We start from the raw sequence: 25,121 nt of genomic DNA on the forward strand, positions 1-25,121 counted from the left end.
CAGGTGCAGTGGCTCATGCCTGTACTCCTGGCACTTTGGGAGGCCAAGGCAGGTGGATTGCTTGAGGCCAGGAGTTCAAGACCAGCCTGGGCAACATGGCAAAACCCCGTCTCTACAAAAAAATTAGCCAAGAGTGGTGGCACACACCTGTAATCCCAGCTACTCAGAGGGCTGAGGTGGGAGGGTCACTTGAACCCGGGAGGCAGAGGTTGCAGTGAATTGAGATCATGCCACTGCACTCCAGCCTGGGTAACAGAGCAAGACCCTGTCTCAAAAAAAAAAAAAAGAAAAGAAAAGAAAAAAACGAACAAAAAAGGCCAGGAGTGGTGGCTCATGCCTCTAATTCTAGCACTTTGGGAGGCTGAGGCGGGTGGATCACCTGAGATCAGAAGTTTGAGAATAGCCTGGCCAACATGGTGAAACCCCGCGTCTACTAAAAATACAAAATTAGCCAGGCATGGTGGCGCATGCCTGTAATCCCAGCTACTTTGGAGGCTGAGGCAGGAGAATCAGTTGAACCCGGGAGGTGGAGGTTGCAGTGAGCTGAGATTGCACCATTGCACTCCAGCCTGGGCAACAAGAGCGAAACTCGGTCTCAAAAGAAAAAGAAAAGAAAAAAATAATCAAACAGGGAACTTAAGACATTCTAAGCCAGTACGTATCTCAATTAGCTTAGTGACCTTGGGCAAAACTTTAGACCCAAATTCCTCAACTATATAAGAAGAGGATTAGATTAGTGTTTATCGGTTTATCAATTTGTTTTCTTCAGAATTTTAGGGGTTTCTTAGAAATGCTTCGAAGGAAAAAGGGAGGCCAAATGATAGAGGAGTTTCAGGCCCCCAATCTCTGCTTCAACCAGAATAGTTCCACTTTTACCAGTTTTGTATTACTGATACTCTTTTTTTTTTTTTTTTGAGACGGAGTTTCGCTCTTTGTTGCCAAGGCTGGAGTGCAATGGTATGATCTCTCCTCATTGGAACCTCTGCCTCCCAGGTTCAAGTGATTCTCCTGCCTCAGCCTCCCAAGTAGCTGGGATTACAGGCACCTGCCACCACGCCCGGCTAATTTTTGTATTTTTAGTAGAGACGGGGTTTCACCATGTTGGCTAGGCTGGTCTCGAACTCCTGACCTCAGGTGATCCGCCCGCCTCAGCCTCCCAAAGTGTTAGGATTACAGGCGTGAGCCATCAGGCCCGGCTGTATTACTGATATTCTACATAAGTTTTTGTTGGATAAAGATGCTACCACCACCAAAAAAGTCTGTAAACCAGTTGATTGTTCTGTGTTGACCTGATGTAATAGAGCCTAGACACTGTGCCCAAAACTGGGGATAAATAACTTACTACAGATAAAGTAGAGCCTGCAGGTACTGAAACAGATGGAGAGAGACAGGAGGACAAAGAAAGACCTAAGATTCAAGAGGCACTAAATATACGAGGCACACATGAAATATATATGACACATTACATATGCATGAGGCATTCAGTGTTCATGAGGCCTTAAATAAGCCACTCACTGGTGACACCCTCTTGGTCTCTCATGTCCTCTGCCAAAGAAAACCCATCTTATAGGCTAATGACTGAGCTAATGCAAATGGCCATGTGTGTGTGCCCCTGGGGCCTCTCCAAATAGGGCAAGTTTGTGTGGTGGCCTCAGGCACCTTTTGTCTTTGTGCTCCCATGACCGAACTTCAGCTCTAGTATGTGTAACCACTCTATTAGCAGCAGAGACAGGCAGGACATATAAACCTAGGACAAATGGAACCCAAGATTCAGAGAGTGTGGCACTTGCATCCTGCTTGCACCCTGTCTTCTGTGTTCACCTCTCCATCTCTTTCCCCTTGCTTCTCACCCTGAGTTCTAAACTGATTTAATAAACCATGTGGGCCGGGTGCAGTGGCTCACGCCTGTAATCCCAGCACTTGGGAGTTCGAGGTGGGCGGATCACCTGAGGTCAGAAGTTCTCAGGAGTTCGAGACCAGCCTGGCCAACATAGTGAAACCCCATCTCCAATAAAAATACAAAAAAATTAGCCAGGAGTGGTGGCGCATGCCTGTAATCCCAACTACTTGGGAGGCTGAGGCAGAAGAATCGCTTGAACCCAGGAGGCGAAGGTTGCAGTGAGCTGAGATCATGCCATTGCACTCCAGCCCAGGAAACAAGAGCGAGACTCCATCTCAAAAAAATAATAATAAATAAATAAACCATGTGACTTGGCATCTTACTTTGGGCTGCTAGTCTTTCTGTTCTGTGACCTGTGCGATAGCTTGCCTGGTAATACACTCGGAGGCTACCATTGCATTGAGATAATTTCCCACATTCATGGTGCCCAGCACAGTACCTTGTCCATAGCCCAAACAAAAATACCTCATAATTTCACTTCTAGCTACTCTGATTACTGAACAAGCTCTTACTCCTTCTCAACCCCCACAAAAGAGGGCTGTTATGAGACTCTGGTGTCCTGTCTCTTACCTGTAAGACTGTGCTGTCTGCAAAGCCAAAGCCATCCTTTAACAGGGCTGTGATGTAGCTGAGATCCATGCACAGGAAAGGACTGCCTGAGGTGAAGCTTTCCAAGTTATCACACACTGAAAGAGAGAGAGTAAACAGTGGAGCTCAAGTTTGCAACTAACTGAGAGGTGTAGGATTTTCTCTTAGAAAGAAGTGGAATAGGGGCCAGGCGCGGTGGCTCACGCCTGTAATCCTAGCACTTTGGGAGGCTGAGGCGGGTGGATCACCTGAGGTCAGGAGTTTGAGACCAGCCTGGCCAACGTGGTGAAACCCCATCTCCACTAAAAATACAAAAATTAGCAGGGCGTGGTGGTGCACCGCTGTAATCCCAGCTACTCGGGAGGCTGAGGCAGGAGAATCGCTTGAACCTGGAAGGCAGAGGTTGCAGTGAGCCGAGATCTCACCACTGCACTCCAGCCTGGGTGACAGAGCAAGACTCTGTCTCAGAAAAAAAAAGGTAGGGGGAGAAGAAGAATAAGCAAAGCAGAAGTCTCCCTTTGGTTAATGCCTAGGCATCTCAGAGACTAGACTGCACTGACTGCCTCTGTAAGACCGCAGCTTCTGAAGAACTTGCACATCTCTGGTATGATTATCTATTCACATTTACATGGGCTCTAGTTTATTTGCTAAGTTTCTATGACCTATTGTGGGGGCTTAGTTCTAAGTCCCTTATCTATTATTAATGGTGAGGCCCAGAAGACAGGGAAATATCATTTAACCCTACTGTGGGCTACTCGATAAGATCATTTGTATTTTATTTTTTAATTTTTAAAAACTTTTTATTAATTTTTTTTTTTTAGAGACAAGGTCTCATGCTGTCACCCAGGGTGGAGTGCAGTGGCATGATCACAGCTCCCTGCAGCCTCAAGCCCCTGGGTTCACACGACCCTCCTGCCTCAGCTTCCCAAGTAGCTGAGACTACAGGTCGAACCACTGTGCCTAGCTCTCTTGGTAGTTTTGATCCTCTCAAGGAAGCCTCTGTGGCTATTTACCATGTCTTTTGATGCTTAGTGTTTCATTAACGCTGATAACACTATTTCAATTTTAAAAAGAAAGCAAGAAATGTAGAAGGAAAAAAAGGTCTTCACCATTTCCCTAAAGCCCTAAAGCCTCTTTGTTTTTTTTTTTTTTGAGGTGGAGTCTCACTCTGTTGCTCAGGCTGGAGTGCAGTGGCACAACCTTGGCTCACTACAACCTCTGCCTCCCAGGTTCAAGCGATTCTCCTACCTCAGGCTCCCGAGTAGCTGGGATTACAGGCGCCTGCCACCTTCCTCGGCTAATTTTTGTATTTTTCGTAGAGATGGGGTTTCACCATGTTGGCCAGGCTGTCTTGAACTCCTGACCTCAGGTGATCCGCCCACCTTGGCCTCCCAAAATGCTGGGATTACAGGCGTGAGCCACCGTGCCCGGCCTCCTAAAACCTCTTGTATTCCCATATTCTTGCCCATAATTCTGTGCTGCATAAAGCTGAAAAAAAATTTATTTTTTTAGAGACAGAGGTCTCACTATGTTGCCTAAGCTGCAATGCAGTGACTATTCACAGGTGTGATTGTAGTGCACTATAACCTTGAATTTCTGGCCTCAAGCAATCCTCCCGCCCTGAGTAGCTGGGACTACAGATGTGTGCCACCATGCCTGGCTACCACCCAATGCTTTTAACTTTTAGCAAAGACTGGAAGACTCAGAAAGGAAACTAGCCTTCTGACAGGCCTTCTGAGCTGACTGAGGTGCTTTAGGTCACTTTAGGTCACTAGAGTAGGCAGGCAGTCTCACAGGCTTACCTTCAAGGGCTTCCCCTGACACTTACCTTCCCTGGCTTTTCTTTCAAAATCTTCAACTTTTAAAATACCCCCCTTTTCATAATCTGAAATAAAACAGAAGATTATCTGATATCAAAACGCCTTCAAGGAAGCATAAGGAAATTCATTCATTCATTCATTATATACACATGTACATAATGTAATCTATGCAACCTAATTTACTTATTTACAATCTATTCCATGTTATGTATATTTAACCACAATGGAAAAAACAGACCCATAAAACACAATAGGCCGGGTGTGGTGGCTCATGCCTGTAATCCCAGCACTTTGGGAGGCCGAGGAAGGCAGATAACGAGGTCAGGAGTTCAAGACCAGCCTGACCAACATGGTGAAACCTCGTCTCTATTAAAAAAAAAATTAGCCGGGTGTGGTGGCAGGCACCTGTAATCCCAGCTACTCAGGAGACTGGGGCAGGACAATCGGTTGAACCCGGGAGGCAGAGGTTGCAGTGAGCCGAGATCACGCCATTGCACTCCAGCCTGGGTAACAGAGTGAGACTCTGTCTCAAAAAACAAACAAACAAACAAAAAACCAAAACAACAACAACAACAAAACCCCCACAATAATAGGAAATTAATTCATCTCTCTCAGGCCATGACAGATCAGGTACATATACTTTCACAGTTAGGCAAAAACACTGCTTTTGTGATAAGAAGAAAAGTTATAAAGAGACAGGAAGAAACTTTTTGTGGTGAATATGTTTATTATCTTCAATGTGCTGATGGATTCATGGGTGTATACATGACAGAACTTAAATTGTATACTTTAAATGTGCACTTATTGTATGCCAATTATACCTCAATAAACATGTTAAAAAAAAAAGACCTCATATAGTTGTTTTGGTCATCTCTCACCTCCAAAAGACTCTAAGTCATTTCCACCCTTTTGTTCGAGTGACTAGAAAAGAGGCGGGTAATCACCCCAACAAAGCACCTCAAGTGCTCTTTCTCCTTGACCTTCCCCACCACAGCCCTATCTACCTTCCTCTCTGGACTGACACCTGGGGTGAACTCACCAATCATGTCTGTGTCAACAGCTCGGTCATAATAGTAAGAGAAAGCATAGAAGGAACCTCTCTGGACCTCCTCTGGCTGGTGAAGTTTTCCTCGTACCACCCTCAGCACTTCGGCATAGCAGGGCTCAAAGCCCACCTCCCCTGCCAGGCAAAGGTGCACAGAGGTAAGGTGAGAACGACGCTGGGGGAAGGGGACACTCTCTGAGGCAGGCTGCTGGAGACAATGAGGGAACAGCAGGAAGGTCAAGGAAAGCAGGAGAAGGCTGAGGCTTGGGACAAGAGGCGTCAAAACAAAGATGAGCAAACGTCTGCAGCCTCACCAGTCTGTTTCTCCATGGCCGCTCCCCTGCCTAATCTGTATTCACCAGATCATGGCCAACCTTGTGCTACTGCCTAGCATTACATTCCATAGCATTTGTAAGCAAGTAGCTAAAGGGCTCGCCTGCTTCCTTCACTGGGAATTCAGGTTCATTCCTTGATATTCAGGTATATACCTTTTATAAGAAGATGAATCATTCTTGTCTTGGTTTTAAGTTTTACTATAATTTAAATAGCTAACCATTAACTAAACAGGGTTTCACACTGCTGCATTAGACCTAGGCTTAGAATATGCTTCTTAATTAATTTGTAAGAGGTAGGGTCTCCCTGTTGCCCAGGCTGGAGTGCAGTGGCATTGCGCACTATAGCCTTGAACTCATGGGCTCAAGTGATCCTCTTGCCTCAACCTTTGGAGTAGCTAGGACAATAGATGTGCACCACAGCACTTGGCTAAGGGCAGGTATCTAATGGGTCCATGACACTTGGCTGATGCAGAATGACAGCTGCTTTGTTCACTGTCACTTCACATTAGTCCTTGGAGGCATGCCAAGATCTTTGGAATAAGTCCCTGCAACAAGATAAGCTTCTCTTGAGTTCTGGAAAAAGTTTCCCATGGGACTTTTCCAGAGCTTCCATTGTAAACGTAACTTTAACCAGTGAAAAAACATCACTTGCCTTCTTGGTTGCCACCATACTGGTATTTCACACCCCCAAAGATCCACTCTGCTTCCAACCATCTCGGTAAACAGGCACTCCGGAAAGTGTGCCCATCAGTCCCTGAAAGAATCCAGGGCACAAGGTAAGAGGTAAGTAAGTGAGAGAGAGGGAGGAAGGCAAGCAAGAAGCCAGTGAGGTGGAAAAGAATCACCATGGGGGCTGGGCCTTAAAATCCTATGAAATTAATTCCATGACAACATCCTGTGACAGGAATCCTTAACTCAGGGTTCAAAGATAGGCTTTGTGGGGTTGGTGAACCCCCTGAAACCAGAAGCAAATTTTCATGCATATGTGCTTTTGTCAGAGGGGTCCATGGCTTTCATCACATCTCAAAGAGATCCAAAACCTTCAATACAGCAACTTTCCACCTGTATAAAAACAGGAAAGAAATGCTATGCTACCTTCCTCACTGGTTGCTGAGAGGCTTCAATGAAATATACTTGAAGATGTTTTGTATACTCTGAAATGCAAAATAGATGTCATCCCAATAACAGATTACTGTACAAAGTGCCTTAAATGCAAATTCTCATTTAATGTGAGGAAAGGGGCACAGATAGGTTACTTGCCTCAAATCACATCACTGGGACTGAACCCAGTTCTGCCTGACCTGTGAAGAGATCAATGGAGTTACTCTGTTGTTCCACCTGCATGTAGAACAGACTCTGCTTCCTGTGCCTCCAATGTAAAGCTCAGGGCTTGAGCAAGCTCCTGCCGAATGTATTCTTAAAGCCTGGGATTTCTGCAGACACTTCAGCTGCCTAGACATAGGCTGTTACCCCTGAACTAGTAGACCTCATTCTAAAAATGGCTAATAATATACATCAAAACTTCTGAACTTATAAACTAGAAAAGGAGTTTGCCATTATTAGGTCCATTATACAACATTTGCCTCCCAATTCAACATAATCTTTTCCTCCATAGAATGGCTATCAAGGAAGGGAAGAAGCAAGCGGAGTATCTGTGTCGCCCTCACCATCCCCCCCCAGCACAGGTACCCAGACAAACCTTCTGTCTCCAGGGCTCCCAGGGTTGCTAGTCTTGCAGCTTTCAATCCAAATCCCAAGTAACTGTAAAATACAGGATTGACTAATTTCATGCTGGTCCTGAAGTTCTCTAGCCTAAAGCTATCTCTTTCAAAAGTAACATTGTTCCTGTGTCCCTCTGGAAAGATGAAAACCTTGTTCTGTCTGTGACATATTCATCTCCTGTGGTCAACAAGGGGTAATTTCTGCACAGTTTGGATCAAGGCTATGCAGTAAGAATTCCCCACAGTTATCATTCAAAGGCCAGAGACAGTGACAATTCCTAGGGTCCCACACTAGGAACCATTCCCAGAAAAGCTCTCTTTAGCTTAGCTCCTAGCCCCAACTGGGATCACATTCCAGGCTGGATTCTGAACCTCTGAAGGCCAGCTCAAAGGAGTTGGCAAGGAGCTTTGCCTGAGCCTTCTTGAAGTGTCCTCTCCCTACAGAAAGCTTTTGATTCTTTTTTTTTTTTTTTTTTTTGAGACTGAGTCTTGCTCTGTCGCTCCGGCTGAAGTGCAGTGGTGTGATCTCGGCTCACTGCAATCTCTGCCTCCAGGGTTCAAATGATTCTCCTGCCTCAGCCTCCTGAATAGCTAGGATTACAGGTGTGCGCTGTCATATCCAGCTAATTTTTGTATTTTAGTAGAGACGGGGTTTCACCATGTTTGCCAGGCTGGTCTCAAATGCCTGACCTCAGGTGACCCACCCACCTCGGCCTCCCAAAGTGCAGGGATTACAGGCATGAAGCCACTGCACCCAGCCGAAAACTTTTGACTTTTAAGTCATATATTAATGCTTTTGAGGCCAAGAATGGAGAAGCCTCTTAGGCTCCTCCGGCTTTGTAAGTGGACCGGGTTTCAGTTGATAGGCCTTAGGGAATTGGCACAGACTTTGTTTTTTGCTAATCAGATACAATAACAGATTTGAGAATGCTTTGGAAAGTTAGGAGAATCATACAACATGAAATATTATTCTTCCCTGTCCCCGTCCTCACCTATGTGTATAGAGCTTATAAGTGCTGTTAAACATCTCAAAGGAAGTGAGGTAGCCCCTAGGAGTTTGTTCCAGAGTTTTCTGCAAATCAGAAAAAGCAAAAAGACTATTCAGGATCTGTAATTACCTGAAGATGTTCACACCACCACCTGTCCCTCCCAGCAAAAAATCAGAGATGAAGGCAGATTAAGGGGCTAATCTCACTAGGCTTGAGGAAACGAAGGGATTCTGAACAGTGAGATGGCAAGGGAACATTCACCCAGTTATTAATTGACTTGACTCTGCCTAAGCGTGGTAGAGCTGCTGGCTGAAAATGGGGCGCCTCTTTCTTGGCACCATGATACGCCTGCCAAGTGCACTTCTAACCAGATCTTCATTAAATGACTCACCTCAAACTGGGGCAGGAACGTGATTTGGGTGGAGGCTCCCCCTAGGTCCAAGGTCCCCACAGTCTCCTGTCTGTGGCCATGCAGCTGACCTGTCAAATGAAAGCCAGCTCTAAATAGCCTCGACATCCTGGGCAGCCCAACACTTGTCTCTCTTGCTCTTATCATACACTGAAGGTATTCCATACATACTCCACTGCTCCCCAGCCCCAAGGCTGCAGGTGAATGTCAACTCAGAAGGACTCTTGTTGCAGCAGAGGCCTTCAAGGCAGGTGTTGTTTTTTTTTTTTTTTTGGAAGGCCTTTTTGGAGACAGAGTCTTGCTCTATCATCCAGCCTGGAGTGCAGTGGCGCAATCTCGGCTCTCAGCTCACTGCAACCTCTGCCTCCTGGGTTCAAGTGATTCTCCAGCCTCCTGAGTAGCTGGGACTACAGGTACACACCACCATGCCCAGCTAATTTTTGTATTTTTGGTAGAGACGGGGTTTCGCCATGTTGGCCAGGCTGGTCTTGAACTCCTGGCCTCAAGTGATCTGCCCAACTCAGCCTCCCAAAGCGCTGGAATTAACACGCATGAACTGCCACACCCAGCCTCTTTTCCTTTTTTAAAGAAGAAGAAACAATACAGAATGAAAGAAAGGGCTTTTACTCTTCTGACTATGCATGTAAAAGCTAGTTAAGCTCTAAAGATAAACTTGAGGATGTATTACCTGTCAGAAAATTCACAGTAACCCAAGCTAATATGCCTAAAAAGAAAGAAAGACAAGGATTAGATCCCAGAGCATTTTTTCTCTTTCCTGGCCCCATCCTTGGTTTTTTTTTTTTTCCTCTCTAAATTCCATGTCTAGAGCACATGTTCCCTTCTCCCTGTCTTCTATTTCCTGCTATCTCATTCCTTCTGTTTATTCCTGGCCCCAGTTCCTTTAGTTAGATCTTTCACTGATCCTGCCCCTCTCCCCCTGGAACGCATATCAACACCTCTCCCACCTTCGTCGGATCCATCCATGATGCTAACACTGCCCTTTGGTACCAGGAAAGGTGACTTCCTGAAGATCTCCTTTACCTAGAGAAAAAGGAAAAAAAAAAAAAAAAAGAATTCCCTAAGGCAATAAAATAGATTTCCATATTTTGATAGTGTCCTGTAAGACTTAGAAAACTACTCCATTTTTCCTAGATAAAATTTTGGCAAAACTCATTCCTTTGCCCTAAGAAACTAGAGAAGAAACTAGGCAAGCCATTACCAGTTTCTTGCAAAAACACAAACACAGAGATTCCTTTGACTTTAAGTAAAGCTAAACCAAACCATCTAAATGTATAGGTGAACTGGACCTATGGAAAGGCATATATTTAACCCTGCCAGCTCAAATCAGGATCCTGTAACTTTTTAAACCTGATAAACTCTACCTGGACATACACTGGAAACTAGGAGGAGCCTTCCCACTCCATTCCTTAGATGAGCTGACATGAACCCGCTGTGGTGAAGTTCACACCTAAGGGCTGAGGTACTCTGCTACCAGCTCCTGTCAGATTCTGGCACATGGCTAGGGTCTCTAGAGCATGGGGAGACTCCAGATCTAGACTTAAGGAATCCTGTTTCAGGAGATGGGAATGAAGATCTTGCAAAAACATCTTGCCTCTCCATAATACAGACCATTGATATGGGTGTTAATGTCTTATGTTTATATAATTATCAAGAGAAAGAAAAAAGAATTCTCCAAATAGGATAGGAAGAACGCTAGTCTGTTTGCTGTTCTCATTTCTGATGGATGAAACATACCACATAATGACCTCTGGATCCTGTTTCAACCAGGAAAAACCAGTTAAGTTATATATAAACAAACTTTTAAAGACAGATAAGTGAACAGGATGAAGCACAGCAAGAGAGCTTCTGCTCTTGCCTTCTCCACTTTTCTCCCCCATCCTACAGTTTGTTCTCAAAACAGCAGCCAGAACGGTGCTTTAAAAATGGACGTCAAATCATGTGTTTCCTTGGCTCAAAACCTTCCAGTGGCAGCCGGGCATGGTGGCTCATACCTCTCATCCCAGCACTTTTGGAGGCCAAGGCAGGTGGATCACCTGAGGTCAGGAGTTCGAGACCGGCCTGGCCAACATGATGAAACCCCATCTCTACTAAAAATACAAAAAAATTAGCATGGTGGTGGGCACCTGTAATCCCAGCTACCTGGGAGGCTGAGGTAGGAGAATCGCTTGAACCCAGGAGGTGGAGGTTGCAGTGAGCCGAGATCGCGCCATTGCACTCTAGCCTGGGTAACAAGAGCGAGACTCTGTCTCAAACAAAACAAAACAAAACAAAACAAAACAAAACGCCAAAAAACAAAAAACCTTCCAGTGGCTTCCTTCTTATAGAAAAAGCCAAAGTGCGGGCGGATCACCTGAAGTCAGGAGTTTGAGACTAGCCTGACCAACATGGTGAAAACCCATCTATACTAAAAATAGAATATTAGCCGGGCATGATGGCGCATGCCTGTAATCCTAGCTACTTGGGTGGCTGAGGCAGAAGAATCACTTGAACCCGGGAGGTGGAGGTTGCAGTGAGTGGAGATAGCGCCACTGCACTCCGGCCTGGGCAACAAGAGCAAAACTCAGTCTCAAAAAAAAAAAAAGAAAAAGAAAAAGCCAAAGTGATTACACTGGCCTTTGAGATCCTACATGATAAACACCCCTTAACCCTGCCTCTCTGAGGTTACCGCCTCCTTACCTCTCATATCGCTCTTTCCTCTCCAGCTATGCTGACCTCCTGGATGCTGTTCCTAACATACCAAGCACATACCTGCCTCTGGCCTTTGCACCTGCTGTTTCTTTAGCCTGGAATATTCTTCCCACAAATGTCTTGTGTAACTTGCTTCTTCATCCCCCTAAGATCTCTGATCAACTGAATTTTATCAAAGACTTCTTCCCTGACTGTCCTATTTAAAATAGCATTTCCCCCACACTATCAACAGATTCCCTACCTGCCTTTCCCTGCTTTTTTTTTTTTTTTCCCTCCATAGCACCTGCAGAACCTAACATAACTTTCTTTTGACTTGTTCAGATGTTTATTTTCTGTCTTCCTGAAGTAGAATGTAAGCTCCAGGAGTGCAAAGACCATTTTTGTATTTTTGGTTCCCTGCTGAATGTATTCCAGTAACTTCACCAGTACCCAGTACATAGTAAGCACTTTTTTTTTTTTTTTTTGAGACAGAATCTTGCTCTGTCACCCAGGCTGGAGTGCAGTGGCGCCATCTCAGCTCACTGCAGCCTCTGCCTCCCGGGTTCACACCATTCTCCTGCCTCAGCCTCCCGAGTAGCTGGGACTACAGGCGCCTGCCACCACGCCTGGCTAATTTTGTGTATTTTTAGTAGAGACGGGGTTTCACCATGTTAGCCAGGATGGTCTCGATCTCCTAACCTCGTGATCCACCCGCCTTGGCCTCCCAAAGTGCTGGGATTACAGGCGTAAGCCACTGCACCTGGCCCAGTAAGCACTCTTATGTTGAATAAATGAGGAATAAATCAGGAATCAGGATTCAGGTTCTCACAGAGACATACTAGGCTGCTCATCCTTGGATAAGTGACTTAAGTCCTCTGTACTGACAGTCAAAGGAAAATGGATTCAGGGGATTAGTACGCCTGTAATACAGAGTCCTTTTTTGCCATGATTTTTTTTTTTTTTTTTTTGAGACAGAGTTTCACTCTTGTCACCCAGGCTGGAGTGCAACGGCACGATCTTGGTTCACTGCAACCTCTGCCTCCCAGGTTCAAGTAATTCTCCTGCCTCAGCCTCCCCAGTAGCTGGGATTACAGGTGCCTGCCACCATGCCCAGCTAATTTTTGTATTTTTATTAGAGACATGGTTTCACCATGTTGGCCAGGCTGGTCTTGAACTCCTGACCTCAGGTGATCCGCCCACCTCGGCCTCCCAAAGTGTTGGGATTACAGGCATGAGCCACCGCGCCTGGCCTACTATGATTTTCAGTTTCAATCTTTTTTTTTTTGAGACAGAGTCTCACTCTGTTGCCCAGGCTGGAGTGCAGTGGCGTGATCTCGGCTCACTGCAAGCTCCGCCTCCCAAGTTCAAGCAATTCTCCTGCCTTAGCCTCCTGAGTAGTTGACCAACAGGCGTGAGCCACCATGCCCAGCTAATTTTTGTATTTTCAGTAGAGACGGGGTTTCACCATGTTGGCCAGGCTGGTCTCAAACTCCTGACCTCAGGTGATCTGCCCGCCTTGGCCTCCCATAGAGCTGGGATTTTGGGCGTGAGCTACCGCACCGGGACTTAATTTTTTTTGTAGAAATAGGGGTCTTGCTTTGTTGCCTGGACTGGTCTCAAATTCCTGGCCTCAAGCAATCCTCCTGCTTTGGCCTCCCAAAATGTTGAGATTACAGGCATGAGCCACTGCACCGAGCCTGATTTTTTGTTATAATGAGATTCTGCTTATATTCTTCACAACATGAAATTTAAATTTTATTAACTTACATGTTTATTGCATAACAAATATATACAATAAAATTTAAAAATACTGAGTTTGGCTGGGCACAGTGGCTCATGCCTGTAATCCCAGTACTTTGGGAGGCTGAGGCGGGCAGATCACCTTAGGTCAGGAGTTTGAGACCAGCCTGACCAACATGGCGAAACCCCATCTCTACTAAAACGTACAAAAATTAGCTGGGAGTGGTGGCGCATGCCTGTAGTCCCAGCTACTCGGGAAGCTGAGGCAGGAGAATCGCTTGAATCTGGGAGGCAGAGGTTGCAGTGACCTGAGGTCGCACTACTGCCCTCCAGCCTGGGCAACAGAGCAAGTCTCCGCCTCTCAAAAAATAAATAAATAAATAAATAAGAATAAAAATAAAAATACTGAATTTAACAAAACTCTCTATACTTAAATTTTTGATCTGAATATGAAGGGAATTGAAATATATGACTTGGGGCCGGGTGCAGTGGCTCACGTCTGTAATCCCAGCACTTTGGGAAGCCGGGGTGGGTGGAGTTTGAGGCTAGGAGTTTGAGACCAGCCTGGCAACATGGTGAAACCCTGTCTCCACTAAAAATACAAAAATTAGCCAGGCGTGGTGGCGCATGCCTATAATCCCAACTACTCTGGAGGCTGTGGCAGAAGAATTGCTTGAACCTGGGAGGCGGAGGTTGCAGTGAGCCAACATTGTGCCACTGCACTCCAGCCTGGGCAACAGAAAAAAAAAATGTGTATATATATATATATATATATATATATATATATATATATATATATATATATATATATATGACTTCACCAGGCGTGGTGGCTCATGCCTGTTCCTATAATCCTAGCACTTTGGGAGGCCAAGGAAGGTGGACTGCCTGAGCTCAGGAGTTTGAAACCAAGCCTGGGCAACATGGTGAAACCCTATGTCTACAAAAAAAATTATAAAAATTAGCCGGGTGTGGTGGCACATAACTGTAATCTCAGTTAACTGGGAGGCTAAGGCAGGAGAATTGCTTGAACCTGGGAGGTGGAGGTTGCAGTGAGCCAAGATTGTGCCACTGCACTCAAGCTTGGAAGACAGAGTGAGACTCTGTTTCCCAAAAAAAAAAAAAAATCAAACTTTAAAGTTCCATTATTCTTCTCAAAAACTTTATGCTGAGAGGAAAAAAGCCAGATATACAAAAATAAAAATAAAAACTGTATAATTCCATTTATATGAAAAGAATAAGCAAAACTTATAGTGACAGGAAGCAAATTAGTGATTGGTTGGTTTCAGGGGTGAGGGAAACTCACTATAAAAGAGCATGAGGAAATTTCTATTTCTTGTCAAAACTCATTTAACTGTACACCTAAAATAGATAATTTTTTTTTGTTTGTTTTTTGAGATGCAGTCTCGCTCTGTTGCGCAGGCTGGAGTGCAGTGGTGTGATCTCAGCTTAGTGGAACCTCTGCTTCCTGGGTTGAAGCGATTCTCCTGCCTCAGCCTCCTGAGTAGCTGGGACTACAGGCGTGCGCCACAATGCCCAGCTAATTTTTGTATTTTTAGTAGAGATGAGGTTTCACCATGTTAGCCAGGCTGGTCTCAAACTCCTGACCTCAGGCAATCCACCCGCCTCAGCCTCCCAAAGTGCTGGGATTACAGGTGTGAGCCACCGTGCCCAGCCTAAAATAGATATATTTTATTGTATGTAAGTTTATCTTAATAAAGTTGATTAGAAATGACTTCTGATTCTGCTTTAAAAATCTAAAAGAATGAAGAATATCAGCCAGGTGCGGCAGCTCATGCCTGTAATTCCAGCACTTTGGGAGGCTGAGGCGGGCAGATCACGAGGTCAGGAGATCGAGACCATCCTGGCTAACGCAGTGAAACCCCATCTCTACTAAAAATACAAAAAATTAGTCAGGTGTGGTGGCAGGTGCCTGTAGTCCCAGCTACTCCGGAGGCTGAGGCAGGAGAATGGCATGAACCTGGGAGATGGAGCTTGCAGTGAGCCAAGATGGCGCCACTGCACTCCAGCCTGGGTGACAGAGTGAGACTCCATCTCAAAAAATAAAAATAAAAATAAAAAGAATGAAGAATATCCTAGATAGAAAGTACTTTAAATTTTTTAGGAAAAGCTCTATACATTTAAGAGTGATAGTTAAAAATGTAAACAACTAGCTATAACAAGTGGTCAGAGTCATCACAGTGCTTTGGCAGTGGTGGAATACTGAAGGTAGTGGTCACATTCCAAAAGGCTAAAAACTCATAAAGTATTCATATAGGGAAAAAGGCAGAATGATCCAAGATGCAGTTTTAAAACTTACCTCAAAGAGCAGAGCCTTGGCTTTGTGTTCTGGCAGTAAGCGTAGTCCTGCTGTTGCCTTTAGGACCACTGGGGTCTTTTTCCAGTGACTTCGGGGGATTGAGTCTTTGGCCACCTCTAAGAGCCCTTGAACGGTCTCAGCACCCTTCAAAAGAGATAACCCGTTCATCTGATGAACGATCCATTTAGTGGCTGGCACTGGTCTATTCTGTCAACATACTTTGTGGGAGCAAGAAGAGGGAGGTGGCATAGGGCTCCAACCTCTCTCTGCTCTGTAGCAGGAGAAACCTAGAGAAGTGGGCCACTTTGAAGGAGAATCCAGGCCAGGCGCAGTGGTGTCTCACACCTGTAATCCCAGAACTTTGGGAGGCCAAGGTGGGTGGATCACTTGAGGTCAGGAGTTTGAGATCAGCCTGACCAACATGGTGAAACCCCATGTCCACTAAAAAATACAAAAATAAGCCAGGCATGGTGGCACACACTTGTAGTCTCAGCTACTCGGGAGGCTGAGGCAAGAGCATTGCTTGAACCTGGGAGGCAGAGGTTGCAGTGAGTCAAGCTTATGCCACTGCACTACAGCCTGCACAACAGAGTGACACTCCGTCTCAAAAAAAAAAAAAAAAAAAAAAAAAGGAGAATCCATTTCATTTTGACAGTCCTAATAAAAAATTATTATTATTATTATTTTTTTTTTGAGACAGTCTTGCTCTGTCACCCAGGCTGGAGTGCAGTGGCATGATCTTGTGATCTTGGCTCACTGCAACCTCCACCTCCCAGGTTCAAGCGATGCTTGTGCCTCAGTCACCCAAGTAGCTGGGATTACAGGCATATGCCACCACACCCAGATAATTTTTGTATTTTTAGTAGAGACGGGGTGTCACCATCTTGGCCAGGCTGGTCTCGAATACCTGACCTCAAGTGATCCACCCACCTCACCCTCCCAAAGTGCTGGGATTACAAGCATGAGCCACCGTGCCTGGCCAAATTATTCTTTTATATTGTGATCATTTTAGTTGATTATTTCTTTTTCTTTTTTTTAAGATGGAATTTTGCTCTTGTTACCCAGGCTGGAGTGCAACGGCACAATCTCGGCTCACTGCAACCTCTGCCTCCCGGGTTCAAGCGATTCTCCTGCCTCAGCCTCCTGAGTAGCTGGGATTACAGGCATGCGCCACCGCACCTGGCTGATTATTTCATGTTTCTTATATATAAATCAGCTTTAGGATGGTATAGTGAAGAAAACAGGAGTTAGAGTCAGAAGACTTGCTTGCTAGCCCTGTGGCCTAACTTAGGTCACTTGGCCTTGTTGGGACTTGGTTTCCTCAAGTGTGGGATGGTAGATATGCTGCCTACCACCACTAAACTGTTGTGTGCATGAGGCATAGTGCATGTGGTTACCACACAAGCTGTGGCAGTAATGATGCCATACTTTTGATGATCTCCTAAAGAACATGTCAGGCTCATTCCTGTATCATCATATGGCACACAGTAGATGCTCAATTTGTAATAAATGAAAACCATTATTTTAAATCCACTATTTCCCTGAATGAACTTCTATTCTGATATCTGACTGCCCTTTGATCATTATTGTTAGCAACTACAACATGATCACCTTTTCTAAATGCCAAGTCAGTTTCTAATAATATAGTTGCTTTCAACAGCTCCTAATTTTTCTTTTTTAATTATTTATTTTTAATTAATTAATTTATTTACTATTCAAATATACCCCTGACCCTGGTATTTTTTTTTTTTTTTAATACTTTAAGTTCTAGGGTACATGTGCACAATGTGCAGGTTTGTTTGTTACATATGCATACATGTGCCACGTTGGTGGGCTGCACCCATTAACTCATCATTTACATTAGGTATATCTCCTAATGCTTTCCCTCCCCGCTCCTGCCACCCCACGACAGGCCCCGGTGTGTGATGTTCCCCACCCTGTGTCCTCATTGTTCAATTCCCACCTATGAGTGAGAACATGTGGTGTTTGGTTTTCTGTTCTTGCGACAGTTTGCTCAGAATGATGGTTTCCAGCTTCATACATGTCCTTACAAAGGACATGAACTCATCCTTTTTTATGGCTACATAGTATTCCATGGTGTATATGTGCCACATTTTCTTAATCTAGTCTATCATTGATGGACATTTGGGTTCGTTCCAAGTCTTTGATATTGTGAATGATGCCTCAATAAACATATGTGTGCATGTGTCTTTATAGCAGCATGATTTATAATCCTTTGGGTATATACAGAGTAATGGGATGGCTGGGTCAAATGGTATTTCTATTCCTAGATCCTTGAGGAATCACCACGCTGTCTTCCACAATGGTTGAACTAGTTTACAGTCCCACCAACAGTGTAAGAGTGTTCCTATTTCTCCACATCCTCTCCAGCACTTGTTGTTTCCTGACTTTTTAATGATCGCCATTCTAACTGGTGTGAGATGGTGTCTCATTGTGGTTTTGATTTGCATTTCCCTGATGGCCAGTGATGATGAGCATTTTTTCATGTGTCTGTTGGCTGCATAAATGTCTTCTTTTGAGAAGTGTCTGTTCATATCCTTTGCCCACTTTTTGATGGGGTTGTTTGATTTTTTCTTGTAAATTTGTTTAAGTTCTTTGCAGATTCTGGATATTAGCCCTTTGTCAGATGGGTAGATTGTAAAAATTTTCTCCCGTTCTGTAGGTTGCCTGTTTACTCTGATGGTAGTTTCTTTTGAACAGCTCCAAATTTTTCTAGTAGATTTGCTATCCATGTGCTACTGAACTAAGAAAATATATCCTCTCGGGGCCAGGTGCAGTGGCTCACACCTGTAATCCCAGCACTTTGAAAGGCTGACATGGGCGGATCACAAGGTCAGGAGTTCAAGACCAGCCTGGCCAACATAGTGAAACCCCGTCTCTACTAAAAATACAAAAATTAGCTGGGCATGGTGGCACATGCCTGTAGTCCCAGCTACTCGGGAGGCTGAGGCAGAAGAATTGCTTGAACCCGGGAGGCAGAGGTTGTGGTAAGCCGAGATCAGGCCACTGCACTCCAGCCTGGGTAACAGAGCGATACTCCGTCAAAAAAAAAAAAAAAAGAAGAAGAAGAAAATGTATATATATCCATATATCCTCTCAGTTCTCCAAACTCAAATCATTTTTAACATCAAGCATTTGGGTAATGATTATTCTTGTGACAATGAACAATAAATACCTTTACATTTGCTCCCCAAGTTTAACATTCTGCATTATTCTATTTTATTTCAACATGGCCTCAGACACATAGGATGTAGTATGTTGTAGGTGCTCAAATGTGAAATATAGTCGCCACAAACTCTCTATTCATCTTCTACCACCAAAGATTTTTGTCATCATGGGTTGTTGCCTAATTTCTCAAGTATAGATATGGTTCCATCCTGCATCAAGGCACTCTGAAATGGAATTCACTGCTCACCATGCCTTCAACTGCCATGTTTATACATCATACCCTACAGAACTTCATGTTTATCTTCTGCGCTTACATGAACAAATACAACTGATGGCTTCAACTCAAAATTTTAAACACTAAGTACCTAGGGAGTAATCTCTTAAAAGCTAGTGTCATCCTTGCATTACCACAACCAATTTTCTAGTCTTCTTCCACCCAGCCCTCATGAGCGTGGGAAATGTAATTAATTTTATCCAGGAGATTAGCTGAGGAGAGAAAGCTGATCTCACACATGATCTCAATCTCATTAGTGAATAGCATGAAATATTTAACAGCAGTGGTGTGGTCAAGTTATCAAGGCATTGAGAATCTAAACATCAAATCATAAGAAACTCACCTGCTTAGGTTGATCTACAAAAGCAGAAAGTCCTGGCTTCACAGAATCAAAAACTTCCCCTTCTAGAATTGGAAGCTGTCCTATTTTGTCCATGGAACAAAACAGAAGAGAGAGCTGGTTACCAAAAGTTAGGCTGCTTCAGATGCTGGGCTCTGTCTCTGTAAGTTTTCCTATGACTTCCCTGAAGTTATCCCAAATGATCCTAGTTGTGAGGAATGTCTTGCAGGAGTACTGGAAAGAGGGACTAGAGCAACCTCTGAGGGTCCATTTCTGCTACCATTTCTCTGGTGGACACCTAACTCCTCCACCTTTCCCCAGGCTCCATAAGTGACCTGAGGAAAAAACACTGACAATTCAGAAAAAGTTAATCTTCAGGGATTCCTAGCCTCATGTCCAAGGATGGCAGTGAAATTCTCATGTGATCCTTCTCCCAAAACCACTCCCCATATTCTGAATATTATGGATCCCTGGAGTATCCCATGTTTAAAGAGGAAGAACAAATTATAACTATTCTTTTTGAACACATGGGTTTCAGACTACAGACAGCCCAGCTCTCTTCTAATTTCACATTGAATTAAACCATGTGTTCTGGCCAAGCATGGTGACTTACACCTATAATCCCAGTACTTTGGGAGGCTGAGGTGGGAGGATCAATTGAGCCTAGGAGTTTGAGGCCAGCCTGAGCAGGTCTCTATAAAAAAATTTAAAAATGAGCTGGGCATGGTGGCACAAGCCTGTAGTCTCAGCAACTCAGGGGGCTGAGGTGGAAGGACTGCTTGAGCCCAGGAGGTCAAGGTTGCAGTGATGTGTCATCATGCCACTGCACTACAGACCGGGCAACAAAGCAAGACCTTGTCTCAAAAAAAAAGTTAAAAAATAAAAACAAAACAAATAAATAAAAATAAATAAATAAACCACATGTTCAACTGTAGTCCAAAGTTCTCTGAAGAAAGACATCCACTAGGTGTGAGATTCTGTAATTCACATAATAAACTCTCAGCATATTTGTTTCTGGGAGGAGATGCTAAAGTGTGGATTTACAGACTCTACTAAGGGTCCCAGTTGCACTTACCTGGCATTTTCTGCACAAAGGTGTAAATATGAATTCGAGTTCCAGTGCTCCCTGCATCAAACATAATTCCATACAAGGTGCTGGCGCTGACATTGATGGGACACATGGAAGACAGGAAGATACCCTCAAACCAAGTCTGCTGGTTCCTGTGGGAGACAGTGCTGCAAACACAGGATACCACCAGCATGAAAAAGACTGTGCCCCAAGAAGTGGCCATTCTTTTCCCAAGATGTGGCTCGGTGGAGGCTTTTGTTGCAGAAGCAGTCCTGCTCACACACCTGCAGAGGCTTATAGGACAAAGACACACAAGTTAGACCAACTAGCTTTTTTAGTTACACCTGTAAAAGAAGAAACACTCACTCCTGGGCCCAAGGTGTTCCTTCCCTATTCTAATAACCTGTACAACAAGCTAAACCAGGGTGATGTGGGCTCTTAGCACCTTTTCTGAAGGGTATCTAGTTCCAAAAGGAAATTGGAACTGAAGATATATTTTCCCATGCTTTGGTTTTTAAAAATACAGAGTAATTGTACATATTTATGGAATACATGTGATATTTTGATATATGCAGACAATGTGTAAAGATCAAATCAGAGAATCTAGGATATCTATTACAACATTTATCATTGTTTGTGTTGGAAACATTTCAAATCTTCTAGCTACTTTGAAATACACAATAAAATATTGTTAACTAGAGTCACCCTACTGAACTATCAAACACTATAACTTATTCCTTCTATTTAATTGTAAGTTTGTACCCATTAACCAAGTTCTCCTAATCTCTCCACACCCCACTAGCCTTCCCAGCCCCTCTGGTAACTGTCATTCTATTCTACTTCCATGAGATCAACTTTTTTAGCTCCCATATATGAGTGAGAACATGCAGTATATATCTTTCTGAGCCTGGCGTGTTTCACTTAACATAATGACCTTTGCTTTTTTTTATTTTATTTTTTTTGAGACGGACTTTCACTCTGTCGCCCAGGCTGGAATGCAGTGGCACAATCTCAGCTCACTGAAACCTCTGCCTCCTGGGTTCATGTGATTCTCCTGCCTCAGCCTCCTGAGTAGCTGGGATTACAGGGGCCCACCACCATGCCCAGCTAATTTTTGTATTTTTAGTAGAGACAGGGTTTCACCATGTTGGTCAGGCTGGTCTTGAACTCCTGACCTCGTGATCCACCCGCCTCGGCCTCCCAAAGTGCTGGGATTACAGGCATAAGCCACCGCGCCCAGCCACTTTGCTTTTAATTATAGGGTGGGGGCCAGGAACAGTGGCTCCAGTCTATAATTCCAGCACTTTGGGAGGCTCAGGTGGGAGGATTGCTTGAGCCTAGGAGTTCACGACCAGCTTTGGCAACATAGCGAGAGCCCTGTCTCTACAAAAAAAATACACAGGCCAGGCGCAGTGGCTCATGCCTCTAATCCCAGCACTTTGGGAGGCCAAGGCAGGTGGATCACGTGAGGTCAGGAGTTCGAGACCAGCCTGGCCAACATGGTGAAACCCTGTATCTACTAAAAATACAAAAATTAGGCCGGGCGTGGTGGCTCATGCCTGTAATCCCAGCACTTTGGGAGGCCGAGGCGGGCGGATCACCTGAGGTCAGGAGTTCAAGACCAGCCTGGCCAACATGGTGAAACCCCGCCTCTAAAAAAATACAAAAATTAGCTGGGCATGATGGCGGGTGCCTATAATCCCAGCTACTGGGGAGGCTAAGGCAGGAGAATCTCTTGAACCCGGGAGGCAGAGGTTGTAGCGAGCCGAGATCGTGCCACTGCACTCCAGCCTGGGCGACACAGCAAGACTCAGTCTCAAAAAAAAAAAAAAAAAAAAAAATTAGCCGGGCATGGTGGCAGGTGCCTGTAATCCCAGCTACTCAGGAGGCTGAGGCAGGAGAACCACTTGAACCTGGGAAGCTAAGGTTCCAGTGAGCAGACATCGCGCCACTACATTCCAGCCTGGGCAACAGAGCGAGACTTCGTCTCAAAAAAAATAAATAATATAATAAATAAATTAGCCAGGTATGGTGGCACATGCCTATAGTCCCAGGTACTTGGGAGGCTGAGGTAGGAAGACCACTTGAGTCCAGGAGCTCAAGGTTACAGTGAGCTATGATCATGCCATTGCACTCCAGCCTGGGTGACAAAGCAAGACCCTGTCTCTAAAAATAAAAAATAATAATTGTAGGGTGGCTCTCACATACTCAAAGGCTCTCTGCCACTCTGCTCCTACTGTTGAGTCTAATTTCTTCTTTCCATTTTGATGATTTTCCCTTTAGAACATAAATATCCGTTTCTCCCTCCCTCTTTTCTGACTCCCCATCTTTTTTTGAGACAGGGTCTCACTCTGTAACCCCGGCTGGAGTGCAGTGGCTCAATCACGGTTCACTGCAATCATCACCTCCCGGGCTCAAGTGATCCTTCCTCCTTAGCCTCCCGAGTAGTTGGGATTACACGTGTGTGCCTCCATACCTGGCTATTTTTTTTATTTTGGTAGAGATGGGGTTCTGCCATATTGCCCTGGCTGGTCTTGAACTCAGCCTGAGATCCACCTGCCTCAGCCTCCCAAAGTGCTGGGATTCCAGGCATGAGCCACTTCACCCAGCCGGATTTGTTTTACTGGATAATTTTTTAAATGTATAGGTTTTTTTTTCCATCATTCTGCAACAAAGCCATTATCATGAGTTTGAATATTATTGAAACCTGTGATAAAAAACATTTGTGGCTGGGTGCAGTGGCTCATGCCTGTAATCTCAGCACTTTGGGAGGCCGAGGCAGGTGGATCATGTGAGGTCAGGAGTTCGAGACCAGCATGACCAATATGGTAAAACCCCATCTCTACTAAAAATACAAAAATGAGCCAGGCATGGTGGCATGTGCCAGTAGTCCCAGCTACTCAGGAGGCTGAGACAGGAGAATTGCTTGAAACCGGGAAGCAGAGGTTGCAGTGAGCTGAAACCATGCCACTGCACTCCAGCCTGGGCGACAGAGTGAGACTGTGTCTCAAAACAAAAACAAAAACAAAAAATCACTTGGTAGTGTTGAATGGAATAATGGCATCCATCCTTCACAGTTGCTTTACTAGCAACTTTTTTCCCCCTCTTTTTTTCTGGATGGACATTAAATGAGAAACAAACAAAAACAATTAAGTGCTTTTTGTTTTGGTGATTTGTATCTGGCCTCCTGCAAAGCTCAGACTGTGTCCTATGATCTCATCCGTAAAGGAGAACTGGAGTTCCTCAAGGTCAGGGTTTCTTAATCTTAGCACTGTTTACATTTAGGGGCCAGGAGCAGTGCCTCACACCTGTAATCCCAGCACTTTGGGAGGCCAATGCTGGCGGATCACTTGAGGTTAGGAGTTTGAGATCAGCCTGGCCAATGTGGTGAAACCCTCGTCTCTACTAAAATACAAAAATTAGTTAGTTGTGGTGGTGCATGCTTGTAATCCCAGCTACTCAGGAGGCTGAGGCAGGAACATCACTTGAACCCGGGAGGCGGAGGCTGCAGTGAGTCAAGATCGCACCACTGTGCTCCAGCCTGGGGGACAGAGCAAGAATCTGTCTTAAAAAAAAAAAAAAACAAACAATAACCAAAAAAAAAAAAAAAAAAGACAATTAGGGCTTGATGTGGGCGCTGTCCTGTGTAAGGTAGGATGTTTAGCAGTATCCCCAGCCTCTATCCATTAGAGGTCAGTAGCACATCCCGCCCCTCCACCCACAACCAGTTGTGATAACCAAAAACGTCTCCAGACATTGCCAGCTGTCTGCTGGCTAATTTTCCTGCTCTGTATATTTACATATAAAATATATTCTATGTATTTTAATTTTATGTTTATTTTAAAAACATTTTTTAAATAGCCTGTAATCCCAGCTACTCGGGAGCCTGAGGCAGGAGAATCACTTGAATCCGGGAGGTGAAGGGTGCAGTGAGCTGAGATTGCACCATTGCACTCCAGCGTGGGCAACAAGAGCGAAACTCCGTCTCACAAAAAAAAAGTATATATATATATATAAAATATTTTCATCTATATGTATGTATATAAAGATATGTTTTCTCTGCCATTTTCTTCCGGTATTAATGAATAATGCCGTATCTATCCTCTAAGGTAAAGCTTCCTGACTTGCACTTTATGTACTTTGCACCAAACAGTTGTGGGTCTTCTGATCCAGCTTTCATCTCTGGATCTCTTATGTAAGTCATAGTTTACTGGTTAAGTGACAAGATCTGATTCTAAAGTTCCCATTTCCCAGGCCCTTCAGCTCTAACAAAATACTTCGTATATTTGGAGTACAGATTAAGGATTCTCAATCATCTCAACTTTGTTGAGTATCTAGGGTTTATCAAAATGTCTCCCTCCCCACAGGTGACATATTACACAAAATAAAGCAAATTAGGCCAGGCGTGCTGGCTCACGCCTATAATCCCAGCACTTTGGGAGGCTGAGGTGAGTAGATCACCTGAGGTCAGGAGTTTGAGACCAGCCTGGCCAACATGGTGAAACTCTGTCTCTATTAAAATACAAAAAAAAATTAGGCGTGGTGGTGCATGCCTGTCGCTCCAGTTACTAGGGAGGCTGAGGCAGGAGAACTGCTTGAACCTGGGAGGCAAAGGCTGCAGCAAGCGGAGATTGTGCCACTGAACTCCAGCCTAGGCGACGGAACAAGACTCCGTCTCAAAAAAAAAAAAAAAA

General features: G+C 44.5%; 1 protein-coding gene across 12 annotated transcripts in view; it reads right to left on the reverse strand.

Moving 5' to 3' along the window:
* Positions 1-25,121, reverse strand: part of ENTPD5 (ectonucleoside triphosphate diphosphohydrolase 5 (inactive)) — a 56,145-nt gene that overhangs the window by 4,293 nt on the left and 26,731 nt on the right. For all 12 annotated transcript variants that reach the window (XM_034937804.3, XM_034937801.3, XM_057299756.2 and 9 more), the window contains 12 exons: positions 20,434-20,720; positions 19,362-19,441; positions 15,556-15,699; positions 9,773-9,848; positions 9,496-9,531; positions 8,790-8,878; positions 8,402-8,481; positions 7,388-7,449; positions 6,341-6,442; positions 5,348-5,488; positions 4,317-4,373; positions 2,471-2,586 (listed from right to left, as the gene is read on the reverse strand). In XM_034937804.3, the coding sequence (XP_034793695.1) occupies positions 2,471-2,586; positions 4,317-4,373; positions 5,348-5,488; positions 6,341-6,442; positions 7,388-7,449; positions 8,402-8,481; positions 8,790-8,878; positions 9,496-9,531; positions 9,773-9,848; positions 15,556-15,699; positions 19,362-19,441; positions 20,434-20,650 (1,200 nt within the window). In that variant the 5' untranslated portion in view covers positions 20,651-20,720. The remainder of the gene's footprint in view (positions 1-2,470; positions 2,587-4,316; positions 4,374-5,347; positions 5,489-6,340; positions 6,443-7,387; positions 7,450-8,401; positions 8,482-8,789; positions 8,879-9,495; positions 9,532-9,772; positions 9,849-15,555; positions 15,700-19,361; positions 19,442-20,433; positions 20,721-25,121) is intronic.

The sequence above is a fragment of the Pan paniscus genome, chromosome 15, assembly GCF_029289425.2.
Source record: "Pan paniscus chromosome 15, NHGRI_mPanPan1-v2.0_pri, whole genome shotgun sequence".
NCBI classification, from domain to species: Eukaryota; Metazoa; Chordata; class Mammalia; order Primates; family Hominidae; genus Pan; species Pan paniscus.